Genomic DNA, 26452 nt, shown 5'->3' on the forward strand with positions numbered 1-26452 from the left:
TAAAAGAGGTTCCCAAACCGCGGTCCAGGGACCTCAGGGCGTCCTTTAGGGGTTCCCTATATCACAGGGGCGTGTCCTAGTGTCACCCAGCAGATATCTTATGAAAGCTCCTACAATTTATGAATACCTGTGTGTTTGTTTTCAAATTATAATCCCCAAATACTTTAACAAGGCAAGTTTACAGCTTTGTTCCTTCACACTCTTAAACAAACAGGAAATTGGAATTAATGATTATTTTGAAACCAGCGGGCATGGTTAAACGTTCAAGCTGGTGATGAAATCATCTTTGACTTGAACACCTGAATACAGTGGCTTGGATGTTTCACCCTTTTACTGATTTTATGAATCAATCATGGTCAATATAATTTGGCATTTTGACAACATAAAACCTCTTTAATGTCAAAATGCAAACAGAGGTCTAAGTAATGTCATTACATAAAAATATGTAATGTAAAATTAGTGTGCATAAATATTCACCCCCTTCAGGCTAGTGTTTAATAGATGCACCTTTGGCTGCAGTCACAGCACTGAGTCTGTGTGGACAGGTCACAATCTATATTCAATCTTTATTAATTTTACCCTCTACCTTCCAAGACTGGCTGTTAAGAAGCATCCCCACAGCATGATGCTGCCACCACTGTGCTTCACAGTGGGGATGCTGTGTTTGTGGTGATGTGCAGTGCTTGGTGTTGACATTACTTCGTATTAATCTGTTTTCACTTTGACATTAAAGAGGTATTTTGTTTTTTTTAAAATATAAAAAGGTCAAATTATATCGACCATGAATGATTTATAAAATCAATTAAAAGGGTAAAACATACAGAAGGGTGGATACTTATTATAGGTATTGTATGTACCTCATTGTGCTCCTTAAAATGTGCAGGTCACCTGGTTTGTCAGAAGACTAAACTAAGGCTGCGTCTTTTATCACATTTCCTGTCAGTCAACAGTTGTCAATATTACTGAGAAAATGGGTAATTTAGTCTAAAATCACAAATGAAGTGTTCAAGCCAGTTTGGCAGGGCTATTTTATAAACAATCTATTTTCCTCTAGTCAGGAGTTAATACAATTTCACATATTTTAAAAGGACTCTGAAAGATGGAAAGATAACTTTATGCTCATTAATATAAATGTGTTTTCAACATTAGTATGTTTGTTAGAGTAGTTTTAATATTCTTTGTACTGTCCAGTACATCCACTTTTTTGCAAAAAACTTTCTACAAAAGTCAACTAATATCAATGTTTGGTTGATTTTTTTTAACTATCTTGAGAGCCAAGTAAAACCAATATTAAGCTATGTGCTGTGACATCATGTGATGCACTTCTGAAGCTGGGTCATGTTAACCAAGAATCAACCTCTGCTGGTGAAAAATGAATCCACTGTACAAGTGCAGGATGCCACAGTTCCATAAAGGTCCACTAGAGACTGGCTGCAAATGTCCCATTCACAACCTTGTAAAATTCCTGTTTTTATGGCATACATTGACATAATTGTATCAAAAAACGATATGGGTGGAATGGTTCATGTCTTTCTGTGCACACACCATACAGGGGAGAACATTTTTTTGTGAACTTATCTGTTTTAGTTTTAAGTTGGGGGTCTTTCTTTACAGCTCTTACAATATTTCTATCCATGACTGCTGCTGTTTTCCTTGGTCTGCCTGTTTGACGTCTGTTACTGAGTACACCAGTGGTCCTGTCTTCTTCAGGACATTCTAAATGGTTGACCTGGCTATAGCCAATGTTTGTGCAATAACTCTGATTGATTTCCCATCTTCTCCCAGCTTCACAGTTGCTTGTTTTTCACCTGTGGACATCTCTCTGGTTTTCTCCTCTAACTATAAATACAGTCGACACAGGCAAAACCCAAATCTGAAACTCAGTGTAGACATTAAGAGCTATTTATTGTTTGAATAATCAATGTAATAGGACACACATGGGCAACAAAACACACCTATCAGTCACGTGTTTCAATACTTTTGCTCACCTAAAAAATGTGGTGTTCCGTTACAAATAACTTTACCTTTTAAGTTGTGCGTCAGATCCAGATATAAATACCTGGAAAGAAAAATAAAATGTTTATCTCTTGTCTCATTTTCATTGTCTACAGCAGTGTTTTTGTTTTTGCCCAATTTAAAGGCACACCAAATCCATAGCTGTCAAAAATTGCCTATTTAAAAGATTTTACAGTAAGTAGAGCATATAGCATTATTTCAGGAAGACCACGGAGTCAAGCACAGTTATAAAAATTGAGATCAGCTGATCTCATGCAAGCCCTCATCAGCTGACAGCCAGCTGATTTACTTTAAAGCACTCTATTGGCTATTTTGCACTCATGCTGCCATATTTAAACTGCTCTAACCTGGCTATGCTTTGCTGCTCCCTCTCCAAGCCACTTTTTACAACCCTCCTCCACCCCAGCTCCTCCTTCCTGGATCAGCCATAAGGAATAACAGCAATAAGTGCAAACTTACAACTGCCAGTAAAGAAAAAATATTTGTGACCACAAATCATGTGCTTCTTGAAAAAGTGGTCCTGACTCACCTTGACTTATTTTATAGTTGCAGTAATTATGTGTGGTTGTATAAATTGCTACACCATTTGAGAACCACTGTCTACAGCAATATACATTCATACATACATCGCATACATATGACCATTATATTGCAAAGTGGATATACAGTTTTACTTGGCGGAGAAGGCTCTGCTCTTATCTTTTGACTTTCCAGTGGGGGTTCACAGCTAGAAACCCCCCATAGGATTCATATATATTTATGACAATGCGTACTGAATACAATAAAATTAGTTCAAAAGCAATTAATCCATAGTGGCACAAATCTCAATGTGAGGGTGCAACAGCTTTATGCTATAAAGGAGGAGGCTGGGGTGGAGGAGGTTAAGCTTTGCCAGCAACAGCAGCATGGTGCATCAGCATTGATGGAGACAGGGATTAGTGAGAAGTATATTTAAATACACCGCTGTGTAGAGAGAAAGTGCTGTGATTGGCTGTGGGAGCTGGGAGGCGATAATTAGGATCAGCTGGCTGTCAGCTGATCACAGCTGGGCGTATGACTACAGTGACCTGCATGAACGACCCCAAAGCTTCATGAATTGTTCCAATACTTTTGGAGGGGAGTGTAAATGGTAACCACTGCTTAAATCTAAGATGGGCCGTGTCTTTGCTAACCTTCACAGGCCACTCTGTAATGTTACCTCTCCTTATAGGCAGCTGTCCCTCCTTTAACCAACATGCAAACTACAGGAAAACTTCATCCTGCCTTGAGGGACTAGTGTGAACAAGTCAGGAAATATCAGGGTAGGTGAAAAGGGCTTGAGACAGCGTGTTCATCATGAGACTTTGTTTGTGATGTTATCTATCAACATTAGGAGTTTATGAACTCATGGCAGAAAAAACAAACACACTATGTTGGCTATAGTTGCAGATTTGTAGGTGTAACGCCCCTTTTATGACCTATTCTTACCTGCAATAAAGTTCAGTAGCACCCCTGGTCCACCGCCTCAACAGGAAGTACAATTGCTGCATGAATCAACATGGAACAGGAAGGTGATTAGATGAATCATTCAACAAATGGGAGCATTTTCATCCACATTAACCTTGTTTCTATTCACGACAGCTCGTGCCTCAACCTCATACCAAAAAAGTTCTGTTATGATGCAATTTCCTGTACGAGTACAGATGATTTCATCATCAGCCTACAGTTCCTCTGTCATCGGTCCTACTCTTAACACCTACACGCACATGCCTCTGCGCGCACACAGACGACACACACATGCACTCACACCTCCTCATCTCAGCTCTGAAGTCACCCGAGCTGTTCAGCTCATTCACTCCTACAGCCGTGCAATTATCCACTCTCTCTGAAAAGAAGTCTGGCTGCATTTCACGAAATGTGAGAGGGCTTAATTGTTCTGAATCAAACACCACACAGAGAGGGGAACATTTATCTTCACAGCACTTTAATGCTCTGCCAATGCCAGATATGAAAGTAGAAATTAGCATTTATTGAGCTAACTTATCTGATTGGGAATGAAAACATCAACACAAGATCACAAAACTACAACATATCAGAGGAGCAGGAGAGTGGTTCATGCTGGAGCGTTTCAAAGGAAGTGGTCATGCTGGGGCCTTTGAGTTGGCTCGGTTAAAGTGTCTACAAACTTCACATCCTGATAGGCCAGGATGTGAAGCTGTCAAGGGGCGTGTTTCATTTAATCTCTTGGGAAGCTGTGGATGTTTTCAATGTCTGCTAATGGAGCGTAAAGCTGCCAGCTTAATTCCTTAACTGTGGGGCTTGTTAAGCAATGTGATGACATACAGCTAAGGCTGTGTTTGTGTTTGGAAACAGGCGAACATGATGGAGCCTTTGAGTCTGAGTCCAAGAACAACACAGAGTCTGAATCACAGCACTCATTCAGGATGTATTGTATCATTTAGAAAACCTGCACACGGCTGATGAAAGGACACAGTCACATGAAGAGTCCAGCGTGGCCCGTACTCTGGCTTATTTTCTACTTCACATCTCAGCTGCCTCACACATATTGTAACACATCCCAGGAAAAGGTCACAGCACTCCTTTTTGTTTTCACCTACAACTCATTCATCTACCTACGTGAGCAGTGAGAGGCAGCAGGGCAGAGTACCTGGGGCCGGCAAGAGCCAATGACAGGCCCGGCTTCCCCTCAGCCACCACATCCATCCTGTCAGAGCTCGATGACTCAGCTTCTCAGAGGCACAGGAGTGTGGGAGGTTTTTCTCCTGCGGTTGGCTGCCTACGTGAAATGCATCCTCCATCACCAAAAAAGTACAGCAACCCACTTTCCATCCTAACTTTAAATAACTGAAAGGGAAAACACTGGTATGTACACTCCGCTGTGCAGGTATATATTAAAAATCAACCCTGCAACAGATGAAGACATCGCCTTTCAGCATAGAGGCTTCTTCTTTGCCATAGAAACAGAAACTAAGCTGTTAGTCGTTTTAAAGAGTGAGCTACACTTGAATAAGATGAGTGATTGTACCTTTCTGCAGCAATCATCCTTTAAAAATCAACCGTTTATTGCCTCTGTTGTCATCTGGTATTAAAAGCAGCTTAAAATAGGTTTTTGATGTTATGCCCACATTTCCCCAGGCAGAGAAAACGAGACAGAGAAAGATGTCAAAATCCAGCAAAAGAGGCATAAATGGGGATTCTATTTAAAAAGATGAAACTCACAGAAGGAAGAGAAAAAGGAACAGTTAAGGATGAACTCAGGATGTAGTCAGCCTCTGCATGAGGTAACAGCAAGGCCACCCATAAGGGGGGGATAAAGGGGAGAGCTTTTTAGGGCCCTGCCAAATAGGGGGCCAATGGAGGTCGGCACAGTCATAGTCCATTGTGAAGTAAATCTGTTATAACCATTTTTCCTTTACCTGAATAATAATAACTCTTATTAAAGCAACAGATAACTTTGTTATTTATGCTGTAGTAAATAGCCTTCTTCAAAATGTAAAGCCCTTTTCATAACAGAATTATAATAGGCTAAAAGTGGTCAAATTGGTTAACAGAGGGAAAAAAAATAGGTGGAAATTGGCAAAAATGGACATTGAAAATAGTGAAATGTGGTTAAAATTAGCAAAAATGGGCATTAAAAGGGATAAAAAAAGAGTTGATAGTGAAAAAAATGGGAAAAAAGTTGCAAACACAGGCAAAAAGTGGTGAAAAGGTTTTAAAAAATAGCAAAATGGCTTCTTAGTGGTAAAATTGGGCAAAAAATGTGGGAAAATCCAATCAAAATGTGGAATAAAACAAACAAAAACAAAATTGGGTTAAAAAGTGGCAAACATGGGCAATAACAGGCAAAATAGGCAGACAAAGTGGTGCAAAGGTTTTAAAAAGTGGCAAAGTGGGCAAAAAAAGTATGATTAGGAAAGGAGCAAAAATGGGTGAAGGCAGGTAAAATGTGTTTAAATTGACAGAAAAAAGAAAGATAATTGGGTCTGAAATGGCAAAAACAGGCAGAAACTGTGGTGAAAGGAGGTTAAAAAGTGGCATAAATGAGCTGAAAGTGGCAAAAAATGGGTTAAAAGAGGCAAAATTGATGAAAAGTGACACCGAGACTAGCACCATTGCTTCTGATTCAACTCACATCCATCAGTACTATCAATAAATTACAACTGGGGAGGGCCTGTTCTCTGGGTTTGTCAAGGGCCCAGCCTATTATATGGGCAGGCCTGTGTAACAGTAGTGGACTCAGGATGTTTGAGAGGCATGGGTGACCTGCTGTATGTCGTGGGGCTCCAGTCCCCAGATGTTGTCATATATTTATAGTGAAATAGTCAGAAATCCATGGTAATAAAACAGACAAGACACTAGGGACTATTTAGCCATTTATTTTACAAAGATACACAAGGGAGGATGCTTGTGCAAATTAACTTTAGGAGTTTAGTCAGTGTCCTGGAATCCGAGTAGAATTCTTCTTTTGTGTTTGAAGATATCACTGACCTTGTTTGGGTCAGCTGGGACGTCCTTCTGAATGGATAACATCGGATCAGAGGGCCTGTCTTCCCCACATCTGTCCCTGAGGTCTGGTCAGGTTTGGGACCATGTGCCACTTTGGCACTTTGCCTTGGTCCTGTGCTGCTCTGGCAGCAAGGGCTGCTTTTATACTTTATTATTTTACAACAGTTCTTAAATCTCTTTTTTTTTTGCTCACTTGAGATATCACATGGCCAAAAACCAGCCCACAGCATGTTGATTTCATCACACTGAGTTTTCAGTCTTTGTTCATTCTGTTATGGTTTGATTGAAAGTTGTCAGGTTTAGATACTGATGGTGTGGAAAGAGACTTTAGAACCAAACGGGAGAAGTTTAAACTTCATGTACCATCAAATCCCATTTTTGAAGATTTTAACAAAATGATAAAATCGTATAATCTAAGGAATGGAAATGATAGCAATAATGTCTGAATGAAACCTAAAAGGAAAGCCATGTTTAGGTGGTTCAGACATCTGATCAGGATGCATCCTGAGGGCCTCCAGGTCTTCCAGGTACGTCCAACTAAGGGGAGCCCAGGGGTGGACCTAGAACTCGCTGGAAGGATTACGTATTTCATCTGGCCTGGGGGCACCTCAGAAGGAACTGGAAGGTGTTGCTGGGAGGGACGTCTGGGTGATACTTCGCCTGCTGCCACTGCGACCTGACCTCGGATAAGCTGAAGAAGACGAATGTATGGATGTATGGAAAAAGCCATGTGGGAAATGACTGAAGAGTTAGTGCCATGAGGGCAAAAGAAGGTGTGGCTGTCGTTAGAAGGGTGGGTGGAGGTTTCCTCAGACAGGAGTTATGCTAAAAAAGAGGGAATTTAAGATGATATAAACCAGATTGGTTCTGAAATTTTGTACTCTTGCTGATAGAAAAAAGCATAATTTGCATTAATGCACCACACTTAGCTCATCTCTGGAGAGTTCATGAATAACTTTTAAAACAATGCTATACAGAATTGTCATGCAAATTTGCAGTGAAGGATCTAAACTCCCTTTATGGCCCAGATCTCGACTACAGACAACACAACTCAAAACTCAGCTGCAGCCCTCTAAAACCTTGCGTTTCTTTCTTGTGGGAGGAGATGATGTCCTTCCTGAATAAAGAATAAGAGGAGGGGGCTGAACACAGAACCCACAGTGGAAAGTGATCTAAAGGTCACCTCCTTCTTTGAGAACCGATCCTTTCACAGGGCTACTAAAGCCTAGCTTTGAGTAATGTAGATACTCGTATTTTAGTTTTGAGTTTCTCCAGCAGATAAAGAAAGGTGCACTGAAGGTACTTCTTTGCAGTGTAGTTCTTTATAAGGTCGCAAAGCAGACAAGGTGAAACTACAATTGCATCTAAAAAATGGAATGTTGTGGAAAAGGTTTTCTTTTTTCAATAATTTGAACCAAAGAGTGAAACTTTCTTATATAGCAGATTAATCAGACAGTCTTTTTTGATTGAATTTTGATGATTGTGGCTTACAGCTCAAGCAAATCAAAAATCCACTGTCCCAGAACACTAGAATATTACATAACACTGATCAACAAAAGGGTTTACAGTGCAGAAATACTGAGAAGTATGTTCATTTATGCACTCCTGGTCAGCTTACTGCATAACTGTGACATGTCATTGAGGTGATCAGTATTGAGGTGTTAGGGAAGCCCAGGTTGCAGTACGAACAATTTATTGTACTAAAAGAACGAGTGTTCTGTGCTTTATGATGTCTGCTGTTGTGGTTGATGTCAATTATGTCCTGATGAAGACTTGTTGGAGTCAAAATGCATAGATATCCCTGTTAAATAAAGCATTTTTAATCACATCAGAGTTCCTCAGAATTTCAGTTTGACTGCCTTTTCTACCATTGAATTTATTTGCAAGTAATCTGGCAAGTCATTGCTTCTTTTTGTATCCACTGTCCCGTCCTCTTGAAATAAAGGCCCACAGTCCCCTCAAAATTGATCTTAAAAAACTACAATTTTTCAGAGGTATGAAGTTCAAAAGTAAGATTTACACCCTATCACAACAAGATGGAATAAAATAAAATATAGGGATGGATGTCTGTTTACAACTTTTTTGACACATTTTTTAAAGATATGCTTTTGGGCTTTTTTTGCCTTTATTGATAGAGGAGGAAAGTGGGTAGAATTGGAAACAGGGACGGGAGAGTGGGGGATGGACATGAAAGAGCCACATGCTGGACTTGAACCCGGGCCGCCCATGGGTACATAAGGCAAAACCTCACCACTGGGCAATCTGCACCCCATTGCCATAGCTACATTTTTTAAGGCATACAATAACAGCAGGTGATGAGTTCAGCACTGAACAGGAGCAGTGACCTGATGTCACCTGGAACTCAATGCGGCTGCAGTTCAAGCCCAAGGCGTTGTCTGAATTTGGGATTGGAAAGGAAAAGGAGAACCCCCTGCTTGGCAGGAGAGTCCTGGCCAAACTCATCCTACTGGTGTGAGACAGGTTTTTCTGCATTCGCCTCAATCAAGACCAAATCCAGATCAAGGCTAGACATTAAGAATGAGCTGAGAGTGGCGTTCTCATCACTGCACCCAGGACTGGAGAAGATCTGTGCCCAAACACAAGATGACACTAGTCATGACTGGAAGTGTAAATCGTGACAAATGTTCACTAAGCTTTTATTTTCAGGGAATTGTTCATCTTCATGGAATCAGATTTTCTAAAATGTTCAAGGTAATGGCATTTCTATAAAATGAGGTTCTATGTTTTAGGAAACAAAAAATAGGGATTTGTTTGCAAAAATCATGAATGCATTGTGTTTGCTGTATTTTTATATTAAGCACGTTGACTTTGACAGCGAGGGGTAGGGGGGCTAAAAATATATTTATCTGCCAAGCAGAAAGAGTTTGGGAACATCTGAACTACTCTGTCTGTTGATTTTCTGTGGTTAATATAAGTCAAATGTAGTTTTATGGTTGATTAACCTATTAAAGATACAGTGCCGTGAAAAAGTATTCGCCCCCTTTCTGACGCCTGAGTTTTTTGCATATTTAACGCACTTAAATATTTTGGATCATCAAACCAATTTTTATATCTCACAAAGACAACCCAAGTAAATACAAAATGCAGTGTCTGAATGATTATTCAGTTTTTTAAGGGGGAAAAAAAGCCAAACCTATCTGGCCCTGTGAGAAAAAGTAATTGCCCCCTGAACCTAATAACTGGTTGTACCACCCTTGGCAGCAATCACTAAAATCAAGCATTTGTGATAACTGGTGATGAGTCTTTCACATCGCTGTGGAGGAATTTTGGCCCATTCTTCTTCACAGAATTGTTTTAACTGTCATATTGGAGGGCTTTTGAGTATGAACTCCCCATTTAAGGTCACACCACAGCATCTCAATTAGATTTAATTCTGGACTTTGACATGGCCACTCCTTAATTTTGTTTTTCTTAAGCCATTCAGAGGTGGACTTGCTGGTATATTTAGGGTCGTTGTCCTGCTGCATAACCCAAGAGCGCTTGAGCTTGAGGGCATGAACTGATAGCCGGATCTTGGCCTTCAGGATTTTCTGGTAGACAGTAGAATTCATTGTTCCATCAATTACAGCAAGTGGTCCAGGTCCTGAAGCAGCAAAGCAGCCCCAGACCATCACACTGCCACCACCATATTTCACTGTTAGCGGGATGTTCTTTTTATCAAATGCTGTGTTATTTTTACTCCAGATGTAACGGGCCCAACACCTAAAAAGTTCAACTTTTTGTCTCGTCTTGTTGTCCACACATTATTTCTCCAAAAGTCTTGGGGATCATTATGATGTTTTTTGGCAATGTGAGAAGAGCCTTTGTGTTGTTTTCTGTCAGCAGTGGTTTTGGCCTTGGAACTCTCCCATGATGCCATTTTTGCCCAGTGTCTATCTTATGATTGGGTCATGAACTCTGACCTTAACTGAGGCCAGTGAGGCCTGCAGTTATTTGGATGTCATTCTGGTTCTTTTGTGACCTACTGGATGAGTTGTTGCTGCACTCTGGGAGTCATTTTGGTTGGTCGACCACTCCTGGGAAGGTTCACCATTGTTCCTAGACTTCTCCATTTGTATATAATGACTCTGACTGTGGTTTGCCAGAGTCCCAAAGCCTTGGAAATGGCTTTATTACCTTTTCTAGACTGACAGATTTCAATCACTTTGTTTCTCATTTGTTCTTGAATTTCTGTGGATGGTGGCATGATGCATTTCTTTGTGAGATCTTGTACCCACTTCACTTTGTCTGACAGCTTCTATTTAAGGGATTTCTTCATTCAACAAATCTGGCGGTAATCAGGTCTGGGTGTGGCCAATAAAATTGAACTCAGCTTTCCAAAAACTGTGGTTAATCACAGTTAACTCACGATTTAACAAGGGGGACAATTACTTTTTCACACAGAGCCAGATAGGTTGGGATCCCCCCCTTAAAAAAATAAATAATCATTCAGACACTACACTTTTTATTTACCTGGGTTGTCTTTGGGAAAAATAAAAAACTGGTTTGATGATCTGAAACATTTAAGTGTGATAAATATGCAAAAACATCAGGAATCAGAGAGGGGGCAAATATTTTTTCACGGCACTGTGCAACACAGACCTCTGAAGAAAAAAATACTGATAAAAATGCTTGGATCAATACTTTAACTGTGGCTTTTTTTTTTTTTTACCATTACGCTGAAGTGCCTGAAGTAAAGCACACTATCATCAGGTCTTATCATGTAGACTGTAGGTCGGAGGATTCTCTTCTGTGATTGAAATACTTTAAATAAAATCAATAAAGTCAGCCCATGGAAGCAGTTGATGTTTGTTTTATTGGCCTAAGATTGTCTGGACATAATGCAACGTCTCCGGTGCTTAACAATGTTCATCGTACATTTATTTGTGACATGTGCAGCACAGAGTATAAATGTGTTTACTGAATAAAAGAGAGACATGGAGTCATATGAAATAAAGGCAGATTTTACAATGAGCTCTCAGGACATTTTGAAGTTCTTTTCACATGTTTCTTTTAGAGTGTTATCTAGATTCAAAAATATGCCCATTGACATAAATGGAGGACAGTAACAAACAGAAGTGTGTTGAGTTTTTCTTAAGTAACCTCACCTACATATCCTCTCACCCTGGCACTTTCACATTTGATTACCAAAGCGATTGTTTTCTCAGCTATAATACAATGCATACAGGAATTTTTACATTGAAACATCAGGTACATCTGCAATGTTCAAATATTTGACCCCATTAACAAAATATGTATAATAACAATAACAAATTTTTACCAACAATAAAAGCATTTGTTATAGTCACAAAGTTCCCATCTCTTGCTATGCTTGATTGAGACTGAAAGCATCATGTGCGTCCATTGTACGGTTTATATACACAGTGATGAAAAAATACAGACATAACACAAGTGCTTAGGAAACACAAAGTCCGTCTGTGAACATTGTTGAGGCTATGATTAATAAATTAGACACTTCTTTAGACACACACCCTCCTCTCATGTTGATTGGCTGGTGCAATACTGCCTCCTCATGGCCTTACGCACACAATGCAGATGTTTAAACATTTACACCTACGTGTTGTTCTCAAAAAGGGACAACTTGCTCTAGTCCTATTGCACAATTTATCTTCCAGCGATGGAAACATATACATTTCAATTTAAAAATTCAGTGTTTTCCCCAAATGAGTGTTGGCAAAAAAGTTCAAACTACTGTACAGTGTCACATTTTAAATAAATACTCTCCATTAACAAAATGTTGATGAGTATATTAACATTTATAAAACTGAAAAACATCTCAACGACTCAAAAGGAACCACATAATTCAGCACCAAAATTTGGTGGCAGCTTTGGCTGAAAAAGTAAACAAACTAAAGCAAAACGCCAAACAAAATGCCAAACATAGCAATCCAACACCAGCAGGTATTAAATATTTGTATTAAAATGAGCTTTCAAATCCCAAAGCCACATCTTTTTTCACAGGGCCCCAAAGCTATACATATATATTTTGTTTAAGTGGATAATTCTTTAAAAAAACGAACATTTTCTGTCATTTTGATAAATAAAAATAGAAAAACACAGAAATATTTTGTCCAACTTAGCCTCCTCCACCCGAGTCCCGCCTCTCCTTTTGTCATGATTTCCCTAAGTGAAAGAGAACTTGGCAAATGATAGCCACCACTCCTGTGTTGAGCACAGAGGAGATGGAGATGTCTAATAATCTGCTTTCATACAGCACAAACTCTGTCTTGTTCTCCTCCACTTTAGCCATGGCTAACAGGCCTTTAGCTGCTCTGCACATCATGTTTATGCTTGGTGGGTCCATTGGCGGGTGCCCCAAGTGCAGCAGACTGTGAGTGTTCTGCTGATACTGTGCCATGCTAACACCGTCTTCCAAGAAGCCTACCAAATTACCCACGCTGCCTTTCTGCATGGCTATGGCACGAGCAGCTGTGGGGTCTCCTTGTGCCAGGTGTGAGAGGACAGCTACAGCCATCTCTCTGTATACCTGTGCCTTCCTCTGACCCACGTAGCGGACCAGGACGGTGAAAAGTTTCTCCTGTCTGCTGAAAGGCGGTGTGGCTAACAGGAGGTCCACGTTGTCACCCTGGATGCTCAGCTTGCAGAGGCACTCAAGCACCAGCCTCTGGGGCGAGAGCAGAGAGTGGGGAGCCGCTGAGGGGAAGGGGTCCTGGGCTTCAGCTGAAGGACACACCATCCAGTGGAGGAGGCCGTCTAGGATGGGGAGGCAGATGGTGTCGGGGTAGGTGGAGAGATCCAGCTGACCAGAGATGTTGGCTAGAGTGACCATGGCGTTCTCCCTGAGCAGACTCAGACACTCCCACCACCACTCCTCTTTGCTGCTGGACAGACCCTGCTCCTGCTGCTCGTCTCTCTGGTAGGTGGGGGGCGACCTGTTCCTCTCAGGATGCTGGTGGTGCAGCAGGAGCAGCCTGCCCAGAAGGAGAACCAGAGCAGGGTGGTGCGACATTTCTGAGTCGTTCCCAGGGATGAAGGAAAGACTCCGAACGATGTTGGAGATGCAGAGGCAACGCTTGGCCAGTGAGTCCTGCCAGGAGGAGGTGGTGGAGAGCGGAGCCTCATCCAGGCAGCGGGGCTCATCCTCTAGCAGGGTGATGTTGTCCTGCTCCCCATTTGGATGTACCCTGAAAGGGTAAGATGGCAGGGAGCGCGCAGGGTGGGCGTATGACAGAGCATCGACCCGCGCACAGAGAACATCATCAATGGTAGCTGTGATATGTTTCAGAGGTTGTTTCTGTCCATCAACCTCAATCTTTTTCTTTTCTTTTTCTATCTTGTCCTGCGCTCTGGTGGGCGGATCACTTCGTGGCTCAAAGTGTGTTTGAATGTGTGCGGTTGAATCACCTCCACCTGCCTGCCAGTGCAGTAATCCGCTGGTAAACTCAGTGACGTAGCCTAAGTGCTCTGTCATGTCCTCCATCATGTCATCTTTGTGGACAATTTTGATGGGCAGCCTATCATATTTACTGGCTTGTTTAGGTTTGGGTTCTAGCTCTGAGACAGGCTGGTCTACACTCTCCGTTTTACTCTCTGATGGCTTTTCCCTCTCTTCTTCTTCTTCTTCTTTTTCCCCTTCCTCTTGGTCCTCCTCATTCACCTCCTTCTTTATGCTCACCTCAGACTCCTCCCTCTCACCTTTTACCTCGGCTGTCTCTGGCTCTGCAGTGATTGGCGATGCTTCCTCTGTGACAGACCCTGTTTGCTCTGCTTCTGTCTCTAGTGAGGTTGCAGATTCCGGTTCAGGATGGACGGTAGAGTCTGTGTCCAGGTCGGGGAGGGTTTCTTCTTTCTGGTCAGCAACAGGGTCTAAGAGTGGTTTCTGAGGCATGGCCCCTACCTCAAACTCCTCTAGGATACCGAAGATCTCAATCAGGCAACGGCGGAAATATTCCACAATCAGCTCGAGGAACCCAGGCAGCTGGTCAGACAAGATTAAAAACACACCATCACATTAGTTTAATGGATTCAAGAGAGCAATTGAATGACCTATAACTGATAATCCTCTCTTTAACCCTGGTTTGAAAAAGATGGGACACTGGGCGAAATGCAACTGGAAACAGAATGGTCTGATTTTCAATACACTGAAACCCCTACTGAAAATAACACAAATGAAACAGAGAAATTCTTTTTAAAAAACACATGGCCCTTTTGAATTTGATGTCAGCAATTCATTCCCAAAAATCTGAGAAGAGGCTATTTACCATTCTGTAACACCGCCTCTTCTTTACCAACACTCTGTTAGCATTTGTGAACTTATTGTGACACTCAAAGTGGAGTGTTGATGTAGGATATAAACCAGTGAGCGTGTCTCATGTAACCAAAGCAAAAGACACCTGTGTCTGGAAGGTCCAGTCACTGGTTAATCAGTATTCCTGGCTACCATTACACCACGAAGACAAAAGAACACTCCAAGCTACTCGGTCAGGAGATGGATACAAAAAAAAATCAAAGTCACTGCATTTCCCCTGGAGTTTAGTTGATCCATCATCAACAAATGGAAAAAATATGGTACATGTGTAAATCTGCCTAGATCAGGCTGTCCTCATAAACTGAGAGACCATGCAGGAAAGAGACTGGTGAGAGAGGCCACCAAGACACCTATGACTACTCTGAAAGAGTTACAAGCTTTAGCAGCTGAGATGGGAGTGACTCTGCATATGTTTCTCACCAGTCAGAGCTTTATGGGAGAGTGGCAAAGAGAAAGCCACTGTTGAAGAAAACTCATATTAAGTCTTGAGTAGAGTTTGCCAAAAGGCATGTGGGAGACTCTACGGTCAAGTCGAAGAAAGACCAAAATTGTGCTTTTTGGCCATACTATGACAGGACGCTATGTCTGGCAAACACTGAACGCTGCACATCACCACAAACACACCATCCCCACTATGAAACACCGTGGCAGCATCATGCTGTTTGGATGCATCTCCACAGCCAGCCCTGGAAAGCTTCTAAAGGTAGAGGGGAAATAAATCCTGGAGGACAATCTTATTCTGTCAATAAGAGAACTACAGCTTTGGAGAAGATTTATTTTCTAGCAAGACACTAATCCGAAGCATACAGCGAAAGCCACACAGAGGTGGTTTAAAGACAACAAGGGGATGGCTGACTGAGTCAAAGCCCAGACCTCAATAAGATAGAGAATTTGTGGCTGGACTTAAAAGGGCTGCATTCACCCAATCCCCATGCAACCTGGCAGAGCTTGAGCAGTTTTGCAAAGAAGAATGGAGTAAAATTGCAGTCTCCAGATGTGGAAGCTTGATTGAGATCTATTCACACAGACTCAGTGCCGTGATTGCAGCCAGGGTGTATTTACTAAATACTGACTTGAATGGGCTGAATATTCATGCAGTCACTTATTTTACCTTACAAATTTTTATTTAATTGACATTACTTTATGGAAATCTGTTTCCACTGTGACAGTAAAAAAACGTTTTTTTTAAGCCAAATAATATTGACCATTAAAATCAATAAAAAAGTAAAACATCCAAAAGGGTACTTTTTATAGGCACTGTATATCATTTATACTATATACAGTATAGATATAAAGCGGATTAACAACCTTATGCAGGAACAAGATCTATTTGGACTGAAATCTATCAAAATACCTGTTCAGAAACTGAACTGATTCAGTATGGATGGCACCTTCACAAATATCCAGGATACCCATGCCATGTGGACTTATGCACCTCCATACAATCATGGTTTACATACTTGCCTTTGAAGTAAGCACTGCTGACAAGCAGGATGATCCCTTACTTCATTAGCTTAGAGGAATAAAATTTAGAAGTTCTGACTTGTCAGACTTTAGGGTGGATTTTCACTTAGTCTTTCTAAATAACACTAGTCCCACATAAGGCAGCAATATTTCTGGATAAGGTTTATATGGTTTCCACTTTGCATGGTGGAGTTTTAGCTTGAATATGCAGATGTTGTGATGAACTATGCTCAGGGTGACAAGTTGGGAATGTAGGCAAATCAGTCATTCTGAATTGTAGACAATGAAATCCCCAGATTATTTGTAAATTTATATTGAGAAACATTTTTCTAAAATTGCTACAAGCGAAGTCTTTCACAGAGTAGCGCCCTCTCCTCATCATTGCCTCAGATAGATTCAGCCTTTCCAGGATGCGTTTGCAATTTTGTACCAGTTAATGCAATAACTTGTTGGATGTTGCACCATTCTTCCCTCAGAATTTCTCTGTTGAATCCAGTTTAATTGCCACCCTCACTTTACCGGGACAATGACATTTTCAGTTTCAACCTTTAAATGCTGTCATTTTTATCTTCAATCAAATGTTCTGTGTTTCATCACACTCTTGTCTCTTTCTACATTTCACATGGTGTCCCAACTTTTTTTAAAAAGTGGTTGTACAAAAGAAAAGGTTAATCTACAAAACCAGGTTCAAAGACAGACAGTGGCAGGGTTATTGGGCTACGTGAATCCTTCTGTTCCCAGTAGAGATGGTTTAGGTTTTTACCTGAGAGAGGTTAAAGGAGGCCACGGTGCTGTCGTCGTACAGCAGGATGTTGATGGTGTCTAGAGCCCATGTGCTCTCTGCCAGCAGGCCCGACTTCAGAGACATCATGACGCGCCAGGCCTCAGGCGTTCCTGGGATTAAAACAGCAGGAATTATGGAACCAGGCAAAAAAAAAAAAAAATGGAGATCAGTCAGTGTCCAAATGATGAAAGAGACACTGAACAGAGTATAACATTGCTGAGTTCTTAAAAAACATTAACCCCATGTTGTTAGTGCTTCCTGAAATTTTGGTTAAGCTTGAAAAAAAAGACAGGATTTGGTGTTTTTTTAACGGCATAAAGATAAAGATAATTTTTAATTTTTAAACACAAAAAAATTGAACATTCATCTTAATCATCTAAAGAGCCTTACAGACTTCAGCACCCTACAGTCCAAAAAAAAAGAAAAAAAAAAAAAAAAGGGCACTAAATCTCACCGGTGTCTTTAGAGCTGAGCTTGCGCCGCGGCTTTAGAGTCGGCATGGTAGACTCCACTGATCCTGGTGGGTAGTTGAGGTCCCGCCTTAGGTTTGGAGGAAACTGACCGAGGGGCCCACTAACCTGAGGGCCCATCATAGCCATCCCAGGTTTGTGCATCTTCATGGGGGACATGAACGGTGCTTTGCTGGGTGACATCCGAGAGTCCATGGAGCGCTGGAAGGGCCCTGGACTGGGGGGTCGGGGCAGGTGGTTTGCCATGGACTGAGAGTTGGAATAGGGAGATGCTTGGCGTGACGACATAGGAGGCATCCCGCCTGATGATGACATGTAAGGAGACTGACGGTGCCACGGCTCCTGTCCGGGCCGCCCGTCCATATCATCTCTGCTCATGGAGCCATAAGGTGGCATTTGTGAGGGGGGGCCCTGTCTGTTGGGGTAGGGATAGCCAAGGTCTGTCCTGGAGGGCCACATGTTAGGGCCATCAGAAGCATGGTTAGTAGTGGGCCCCCCACCCATCATACTGTGCTGGCTCTGACCTGAGGGGGCCATCCGATCACGGGGGTAAGGGAAAGGGAACTGTCCCTGGAGGGGTCTGTGCTCAGAGTATCCTCCACTGTAGTGGTTGTACATGTCTGGCTGCTGGTTGGCGTACTGCATGGCGTACATGTCGCTCTCATGTCTCTTAGGTGGGGGGCCGTACATGCCATCCATGGGACGCTTGTAGCCCTGATAAAGCAAAGGGATTTAGGGATTAGGAGTTTTGTTTCATTAGGAAACAAATATCACTATCAGCAATGCATGTAAATAAATCTGTGCAGTAACAGGAAAAATAGATATGTAAATGAACTTTAACCACAGATTACTTATAACTTAATAAAATGACATAAAGATTGTATTAAAAAAGTAATGCCCCATTTATGGCAAATTACGACTGCTCTTTGATAACATGTTCATGTTTCACTCCGCTTCAAATATTTTTTGTAGGATATTGGAAACAAATATATTAGAAACAAGTCAGTTTTCTGACATTTCATGATTAAATCTGATCCAACGCTGTGCTCTTGCTTGACTGTTTGAAACAATCCTCCCTCAATAAGAGAAGCCCCAGTGTATACTATGAAAGGACTTGTCTGAGTTGAAGATTATTGAATACATGGAACTAAGCTCTCTCTCACCTGTTGTTGTGGGTACATCCCTGATGGATGCATCCCATACGGCATACCAGGAAACTGCTGACTGTAGCCATCATGTCTGAAACACAACAGAGGGAAGAGAAGCAACAAATCACTCAGAAAGTCACATGAATGCTTATCATTTTGCTGATGCTTTGACATATCATCCTTTTTTTGGTTTTATAGTGGTGTAATATACCACACCTGGGCACTGACCTTTGCTGGGAAGAGTATCTGCTGGGGGAGTACATGCTACCCTCACTGTTAGAAGGTCCCATGCTGTTCTGACTCCCTGGGGGACCCATACTCCCCTCCATGCCCATCACATGGTCAGGCCTGAGGATCAGACAAGGGAAAAAACTCTTTTACACACATGTTTGTATCACACATAAATATCCCATACACAGCTGGTGGTTGTTTTCTGTGGTGCCAATACTCGGGACATATTAGACTACAAGAGTTACAGGTAGTATGTAAATCCCATCACCAGGGGGCTATCAATCAATTACAATAGATAACAAGTAAGGACAAGATGCTCGATCTTTTCCCTCTCTACTTGACTTTGCAATGTCTAGTGTGGTCACACTGTAATGCTGGGTCAGGGGATGGGGTGCGAACATGCAGCTGATGGTCAAGAATATTCAGGGCTCATCACGAGTTAGAAGTACAAAACATGAATGAGATACAACAACAGAACAGCAGCTCCCAGGAGCAGTTCATGTTTCCGTAGTTAGCAGTCTTTCATGTACAACCCAATCTTCAAAAAAGCAGAGAGCAGTGATTTTCAAATCTCATAAACCCATATTTTATGAACAACAGAACATAAACATATCAGATGTTGAAACTGAGACTTTTTAACATTTCATTAAAAATATTAGCTCATTTTGAATTTGATGGCAGTTTTAATGGCTTTATGAGATTTGTAAATTACTGCATTTTGTTTTTATTTACATTTTAAACAGCACCCCAGCTTTTTTGGAATTGAGGTTGTAATATCATAATTTTCCCCGTAACAATAATTGTTACAGGGGAATCATGACCATTTCATCTAAAGAATTATGTTTTTTTTCTGCCTTTGATAACAGTTGGAAATATCAGAGATAATGTAAGTACTTTGGTAAAATATTTTTAAAACAAAGGAGTAGTCATGTTTAAATTAACAGTTTGACATATTATAGCTTTAAACTGATCAAAACTATATAATGAGACAACACAGGTGCACCGCCCTCTTCTGTTGACTTGTTTTCTTACCTTCGGTCATAGCCTGGCCCATAGGGGTACTGCGATCGTTGGCTCATGCTCAAAGCTGATGCATGTCGACCATACATATCTTGCATACCTGGCATCTGACTGGGCATGTAGGGATCAGCTCCTGCCACTGTGAGGGAATGGATGAAGCTCAGATGATGTTTGATAGTGACATAAACCGTACATTATACAATTGAAATGTGTTTGGTTTTTCTAAAGAAGACTGAAGAACTATGGAAACAGACTGAACTTGTTCTTATGTGAAAAGATAACTTGTATTTTCTTTACCACCAGGTGGCAGCATTCCTCTATGAATATTCACCACTCACTATGATTAAACCTATTGTTCTGAGGCTGTAACTGTTGTCATGCAGCTAACATCCACCATATTATTCATTCAGCCTCCATTCTCCTCAGCCTTCAGAGGAGCCGCTATCCTTTCTAAAACTCCTGTTTGTTCTGAAAACCAAACCACGAGTTGGTCAAAACAGGTGCTTCTCAGCGGGGCGGAAAGGATGAAAGGTTGGAAACGAGGAGGATGAAAAGGCTGAACAAAGTTAGGATGAGACGAAGGCTAAGCTACAAGGAGATCAGACGAGCTGCTGTGTTTTCGATAAAGGGATGTGTGGTGTAACAATCAGTTCTCATCTCTTTCATAGCTCTGATATTAAAACACACACATCTGTCCTGATCTGAGACGACACGGTGACTAGACAAAGAATTAGGCCGGTGAGACAGAAGAAAGAAAAATGGCTGCTGGATAAATGACTTTTATTGAAAAATAGCCATGCAAGTTGTTTTAAAGTATTATTGTAATCTAAAGAATCTTTGCAAGTCTAAATGAAAATATAAGTAAATTACTTATATAGCGTTAAGATTTCAGTGTACAAAGTCTTTGAATATTCTTTAAAACAGTGGAAACAGGTGTAAGGCTCAGGGTTGGGTAACAGGATGTCACAGCTTGTGCTTCACTCACTCTTCCTCATCCCAGCAAAAGGATCCTTGGTGTCGTACTGCATCCTCATCATCATGTCAGGCATACTGATGCCCTGCTGATACGGAGCTGAGGGGGGCAGAGAGGTAGCACGCTTTTGGAAGGCTGGGTCGCTCACCTCCGAGAAAGGGTCCTGAACACTCACACTGCTCCTTGATGAGGCGAGGAGGCAGGGGTAGAGAGAAAGGAAGGAAGACAGTGGAAGCTGTGTAAGAGGTGGTGACAACTGCCACAGCAAACTTAATGTTTTTAGAAAGACATTCAGATTTAATTTAAGAAAAGTTAACTAGGTATAAACATAAACATGTAGTTTAGAAAGAGTAAACCCCCCATGCAAACGAGACCTTTTGTGTTAAAATAGAATTGGACTACGAAGGGTGCATTGATACTATTTAATAAGATACAATAGGAAAAAATATGATAGGAAACAATAGGAATTTTGATGCACACATTGCCTGTAAAAAGTTGTAACCCCCGTGGATATTTTACCCTTAGTGATTCAAAAAAAAAAAATCATGGTCAAGATAATTTTGTGTTATGATTATTAAAAAAACCCCTCTTCATTGTCAAAGTGGAAACAGATTTCCACAAAGTAATGTCAATAACTGCATAAATATCCCCCCATTTAAGTCAGCAGCAGATGCACCTTTGGCTGCAATCACAACACTGAGCCTGTGTGGATAGGTCTCAGTCAGGCTAGCAAATCTCGACACTTGCAATTTTAATTACCCTTTTACAGTCCAGCCACAAATTCTCTATTGGATTGAGGTGCTGGCTTTGATTTGACCACTCCAGAACGTTCATCTTGTTCTCTTTAAACCCTTTCTATTTAGCCCTCACTATATGCTTCTGGTTATTGTCTTGCTGGAAATAAATCTTCTCCAAAGTGGTACTTCTCTTGCAGACTGAATAATATTGTCCTCTAGAATTATCCTGCATTTGCCACATTCATTTTACCCTCCTCCTTTACAAGCCTTCCAGGGCAGGCTGCTGAGATGCATCCCCACAGCATAATGCTGCCACCACTGTGAAGCACAGTGGGGATGGGGGTGTTTGTGGTGATGTGCAGTGTCTGGTGTTTGCCAAACATAGTGTCATGTCTGATGGCCAAAAAGCACCATTTTGGTCTCACCAGACCAAAGACCTTTTTTTCTACTTGACCATGGAGTTAAGTTTTCTTCAACAGTGGCTTCCTCTTTGCCACTCTCCCTTAAAGCTTTGACTGGTAAAGCACCTGGGCAACAGTTGTATGCAGAGTCTCTCCCACCTCAGCTGCTGAAGCTTGTAACTCCCTCAGAGTAGTCATAGGTGTCTTGGTATTCTTTCTCACTATTCTCCTTCTGGCACAGTCACTCATACTCATGTCCAGTGCCTTGGAAATTCTTTTGTACCCATCCCCTGAATTATACTTATCAATTACTTTATCTCTAAGTTGCTATGAGTGTTTCTTTTGTGTCTATGGTGTAATGGTAGCCAGGAATACTGATTAACCAGTGGCCAGACCTTCCAGACACAGGTGTCTTATACTACAATCACTTGAGGCACTCACTCACACAAGGTAGGTCAGCCACTTTAAAGGGGGGAATATTTATGCAGTCACTTATTTTGCATTACTTTTGTTTAATTGTCATAACTTTGTAGAAATCTGTTTTCACTTTGACATTAAAGAGTTTTGTTTTTTTGTCAAAATAGTCAAATTACAATGACCATGATTTATTTATTAAATCAATTTAAGGGTAAAACATTCAAGGAGGTGAATACTTTTATAGGTACTGTGCATTAGCTGCCTCCATACTAGTATTAACAAGAGCCAACCTAAGTTGGTTGAACTGAAACTAAATTCAACTATTTACAATCCTAAAAACATGTTTTATACTGTATAAACTGGTAATAAATATTATGGGCGAACCTTGAACCAAAAAGAAACCATAATTACTAACTACATTATTATTATGTAAATGAAATGTGTAAATGATAAGGAAGCCTGAAATTGAAAGAAAAACCAAGACCCCTTTCACCACTATTGCTGTTCATCTTATTTGTCTATTTACAAGTGTATCTGCCCAACATGGGCTAAAAACACACAAAAACTAAATCCTTTAGTGGTAAAACAACACTTGTAAGACATGAACAAAACTCCTCACACATAATATCACAAGCAAAGCAAACAAAGGATTTTGTCTGTTTCCCCCGCTTGCAAACAAAATCTGCCACAGAAATGCTCACGCCCTTTATCAAACCATCAGAAATCAGTAGAGATAACAAGCAATGAAACAACTTCAATAATCATGAACACAGGAAAAAAATCTATGAGTTTTTTTAAATCTCATCTAAATCAGTAAAAAATGTTTGTTTTTAAATATATAATGCAATTAAAATAATGTGAACACTGAGATTTTTGCCTTTAGGTCTAATCCTCTTTAACTAAGCTTATTTTTAATGAGACAATGTTTACAATAAACCAAACAACAACAACAAAGAATCTGTGTTTATACACAATAAGCAATTTGTGCTGACTGATACAAATATGGCACTTTAAGAGGCAGTAACAGTATTAAATAAAAGCATCAGTTACAGCACTATTCAAGTCTCTTAGAGCAGTAGCAGAGCTGTTGTAGTGTTAGTAGTCTGTGTCGTACCTGTTGGGGGGCAGGGGTGTGACCTGTCCCAGAGGGGTGGTAGCAGGTGTAGGGGGTTTTAGATCCCCTGCTGCCTCTGCTGTAGAGCTACTGCCGGAGGACTGAGGTGTCTGAGGGCCTTGGAGGGAGCCGCCTGAATTAGCTAGAAAACAAAGGCAAAATCATATTACTTCTTTAGCTGGAGGTTTTAAGAAATTCAGAGTCAAAACCGCAGGACTAACTCAAAAGCTTCAAATACGTTCTTGATGCTGGTTTGAGCTTGAACGGCCATAGCAGGCTTTCTGCTGCAGCAAGGTGCTGTGTTAGAGAGATAACTTTGGACTTAAGGCCAAAGCACTGACTGTGATGCCCGACATGAGAAGTGAGCTTTAGCAAACAGCCAACATGAGGGCAGAGGAGATGAGTTAGATGCTGCTGCTTTATGAGGAAGAGGAAAAGGGAGAGGAGGCAGGGGGAAGGACACAGCAGAGGATTTCTCAGAGGGAACTGCCCAGTTAGGCAGTCACTGCACAGATCTGTATTTGGGAACTGTTTGAAGATGGTTTAGCTGAATTTTTTTTTTCCTGTTTGACTTGATGAGAGGTTCATGTGGAGGGCTGAGCTGGGGGGCATGGATGTATTAGAATAAAATATAGCGCATATGTGAACCATAACTGATAAATTATATTACATCCAAGCTAATACTTCAGCAAACATCCTCAGGAGCCTTAAGAAGCATCTTCTTGTGACCCCCTCCTACAAAAACACATCCCCCACTTTGAAACTCAAACCAGGGTTAAAATTGTGTCAGTGTGCTCTCTTGTTATGATTTCACATTTCTGTGAATTTCTCAGTTTAGATGACTGGAAAATTATCAGTGCTGAGCTACAAGATCCCAACACAAAGAACCCCAACCAGATAAAACCAAGGGATACAAATTCCCAGAAGCAGGTTTAAATGGAAACTGTGTCCTGTTCCAGCTGAAAGGATGACAAAGACAGAGAAAGAGAGAATATGAAAGTCTCCTAATGAGCATTTAGCGTAAGTAGACTTTCTCTGGAGCAGCCTCTGTGGCCTTTGCCTGCACCGCACGTTTCCACAGGGAAAAAAAGAGTGAAACTTTAAAAATTCATGCTAAATCTGAATTATTCAATGATACCCCCTGCCTCTACATCATAGGAGATGGTGAGAGAGAGAGAAAGGGAATGATGATTATCCCATGATGCTGAGCAGAGGTAGAAGAGAGGGCAAAGAAGGCGGGGTGAGCATTAGGGATCCTTCACTTTCTGGGATATCCCTGCTTCAGATAAACATGAACACGCGCACACATGCACGTGTGGAGCAGTGCAAACAATGGTCAGGTTAACCAAGGTTAAGAGGTTCACCATTCCTCAAGTGCAGGCGGGCAGACAGACATAATACAGAGCGGTGGGGGGACGAAGATGGAGGAGAGCATGAACTCAAGTGGCCTCTGCTCCACATTCAGAGGGAGAAAAGAATGACAGAGGAGGCGATGAGGGGGAAAAAGTGTGTGTGTGTGTATGTGTGTGACGTTTGATGGTTGTGTATGTGTGTCAGCGGGTGACATAATCCAGAGGGGTGGTAGTGAGTAGTTAAGGGGGGGAAAAAAAGTCGGTCAGCTGAGCCAGTTTTGTGAATGAAAGGTGACGGCGAGGTCAAGTTTGTTTACGTTCTACATTCCAGTCCTCATTAATCACTCCACACACCCCACAGCCCCCACCAGCCTGCTGGACAAGCTCCCTCAGTGACATCATTGGGCTGTCAGTCTATATATAGGCCGGCTGGGTGTCAGAGGGGCACTTTGGAGCAGGAAGGCATTGATACAGGATCAACACAGATGTATAAAAGGGAATCTGAATGGGCCTTTTCTAAAAACTTTTGAACCTAATATTTTCAAACTTTTCAGAACATGTTTACGATATACAAACTTATTTATGTGTTTTTGTTTATTATGGGGGTTAGTGAGGGGTTAATATCCTGTTTTTTGTCAAATTGAATTTATAGTACTATTCAAAAGAATTGCCTATATCCACAAATAAGCCCCCCTTACCTTACAAAGGTCACTTTGAGCAAGAGAGCATTAGAAGAATTAAACACATTAAAACAATATATTTAAGTATCTTCACAAGCCATATTATCTTACTGCTTCACTGAAAGGTAAAAATTAAAGTGAGAGCACCTAAAATGTCACAAATTACCAGGTTTAAATTTTGAAATGTTTTAGCAAACAATTCATCATATCATTGTTTCCTCATATGTGATGATTTTTTTTTTATTTTACAGTGTTAGAACACAAAAAACACAGCATGTAGCTGACTGTTAACTTTCAATCAAGGCAGGGACATCAGCTAACATCAGACTGTATTGAGATGAACTGCTTGGTGATTTCATATCACTGTGATATTAGGGTGGTGGGGTAATTCCCCATCATCTGTTACTTATCATTCTTCCTATTTTTGTTAGTTTTTGTTTGTCTTTTTGTCTAGTTGTATTTCCAACATCCATGAAAATAAAGCCATAGCCAAATGACTTCTCTAAATCAAAAAAAAGTTGAATTTTTTTTTTTTTTGCAACTAAAACAATAATGTAAGTTCAAATTGTGCCGGGGAGATGGCCTGCAAAATGTGACAGAGGTAGTCTGCAAAGCTTACAGTTTGACAGTATGCTTCAGAAGTGCTGGGTGATTAATCAAGTTTAAATTTCAATTATGATTTCAGCTATCCACAATTATGAAAACAAGATGAGATAAAATTATCACTGTGCTACATGCTGGGTTTTGTCAAAGGTTTTGTCATAAGTGATAAATAAAGTAAACTCTCCTTTTTCTTTACGACACAATGAGTGTTCAGCCCCGTCCGCTACAATGGCTCTCACTTTAAAT

At 41.0% G+C, this 26452-nt stretch overlaps 1 protein-coding gene across 5 annotated transcripts in view; it reads right to left on the reverse strand.

Moving 5' to 3' along the window:
• Positions 1–11317: 11317 nt before the first annotated feature.
• Positions 11318–26452, reverse strand: part of LOC121526521 (AT-rich interactive domain-containing protein 1B-like) — a 255600-nt gene continuing 240465 nt past the window's right edge. For all 5 annotated transcript variants that reach the window (XM_041813175.1, XM_041813174.1, XM_041813176.1 and 2 more), the window contains 8 exons: positions 23572–23713; positions 20915–21084; positions 19942–20068; positions 18907–19026; positions 18694–18769; positions 17515–18244; positions 17040–17170; positions 11318–14482 (listed from right to left, as the gene is read on the reverse strand). In XM_041813175.1, the coding sequence (XP_041669109.1) occupies positions 12656–14482; positions 17040–17170; positions 17515–18244; positions 18694–18769; positions 18907–19026; positions 19942–20068; positions 20915–21084; positions 23572–23713 (3323 nt within the window). In that variant the 3' untranslated portion in view covers positions 11318–12655. The remainder of the gene's footprint in view (positions 14483–17039; positions 17171–17514; positions 18245–18693; positions 18770–18906; positions 19027–19941; positions 20069–20914; positions 21085–23571; positions 23714–26452) is intronic.

The sequence above is a fragment of the Cheilinus undulatus genome, linkage group 18, assembly GCF_018320785.1.
Source record: "Cheilinus undulatus linkage group 18, ASM1832078v1, whole genome shotgun sequence".
NCBI classification, from domain to species: Eukaryota; Metazoa; Chordata; class Actinopteri; order Labriformes; family Labridae; genus Cheilinus; species Cheilinus undulatus.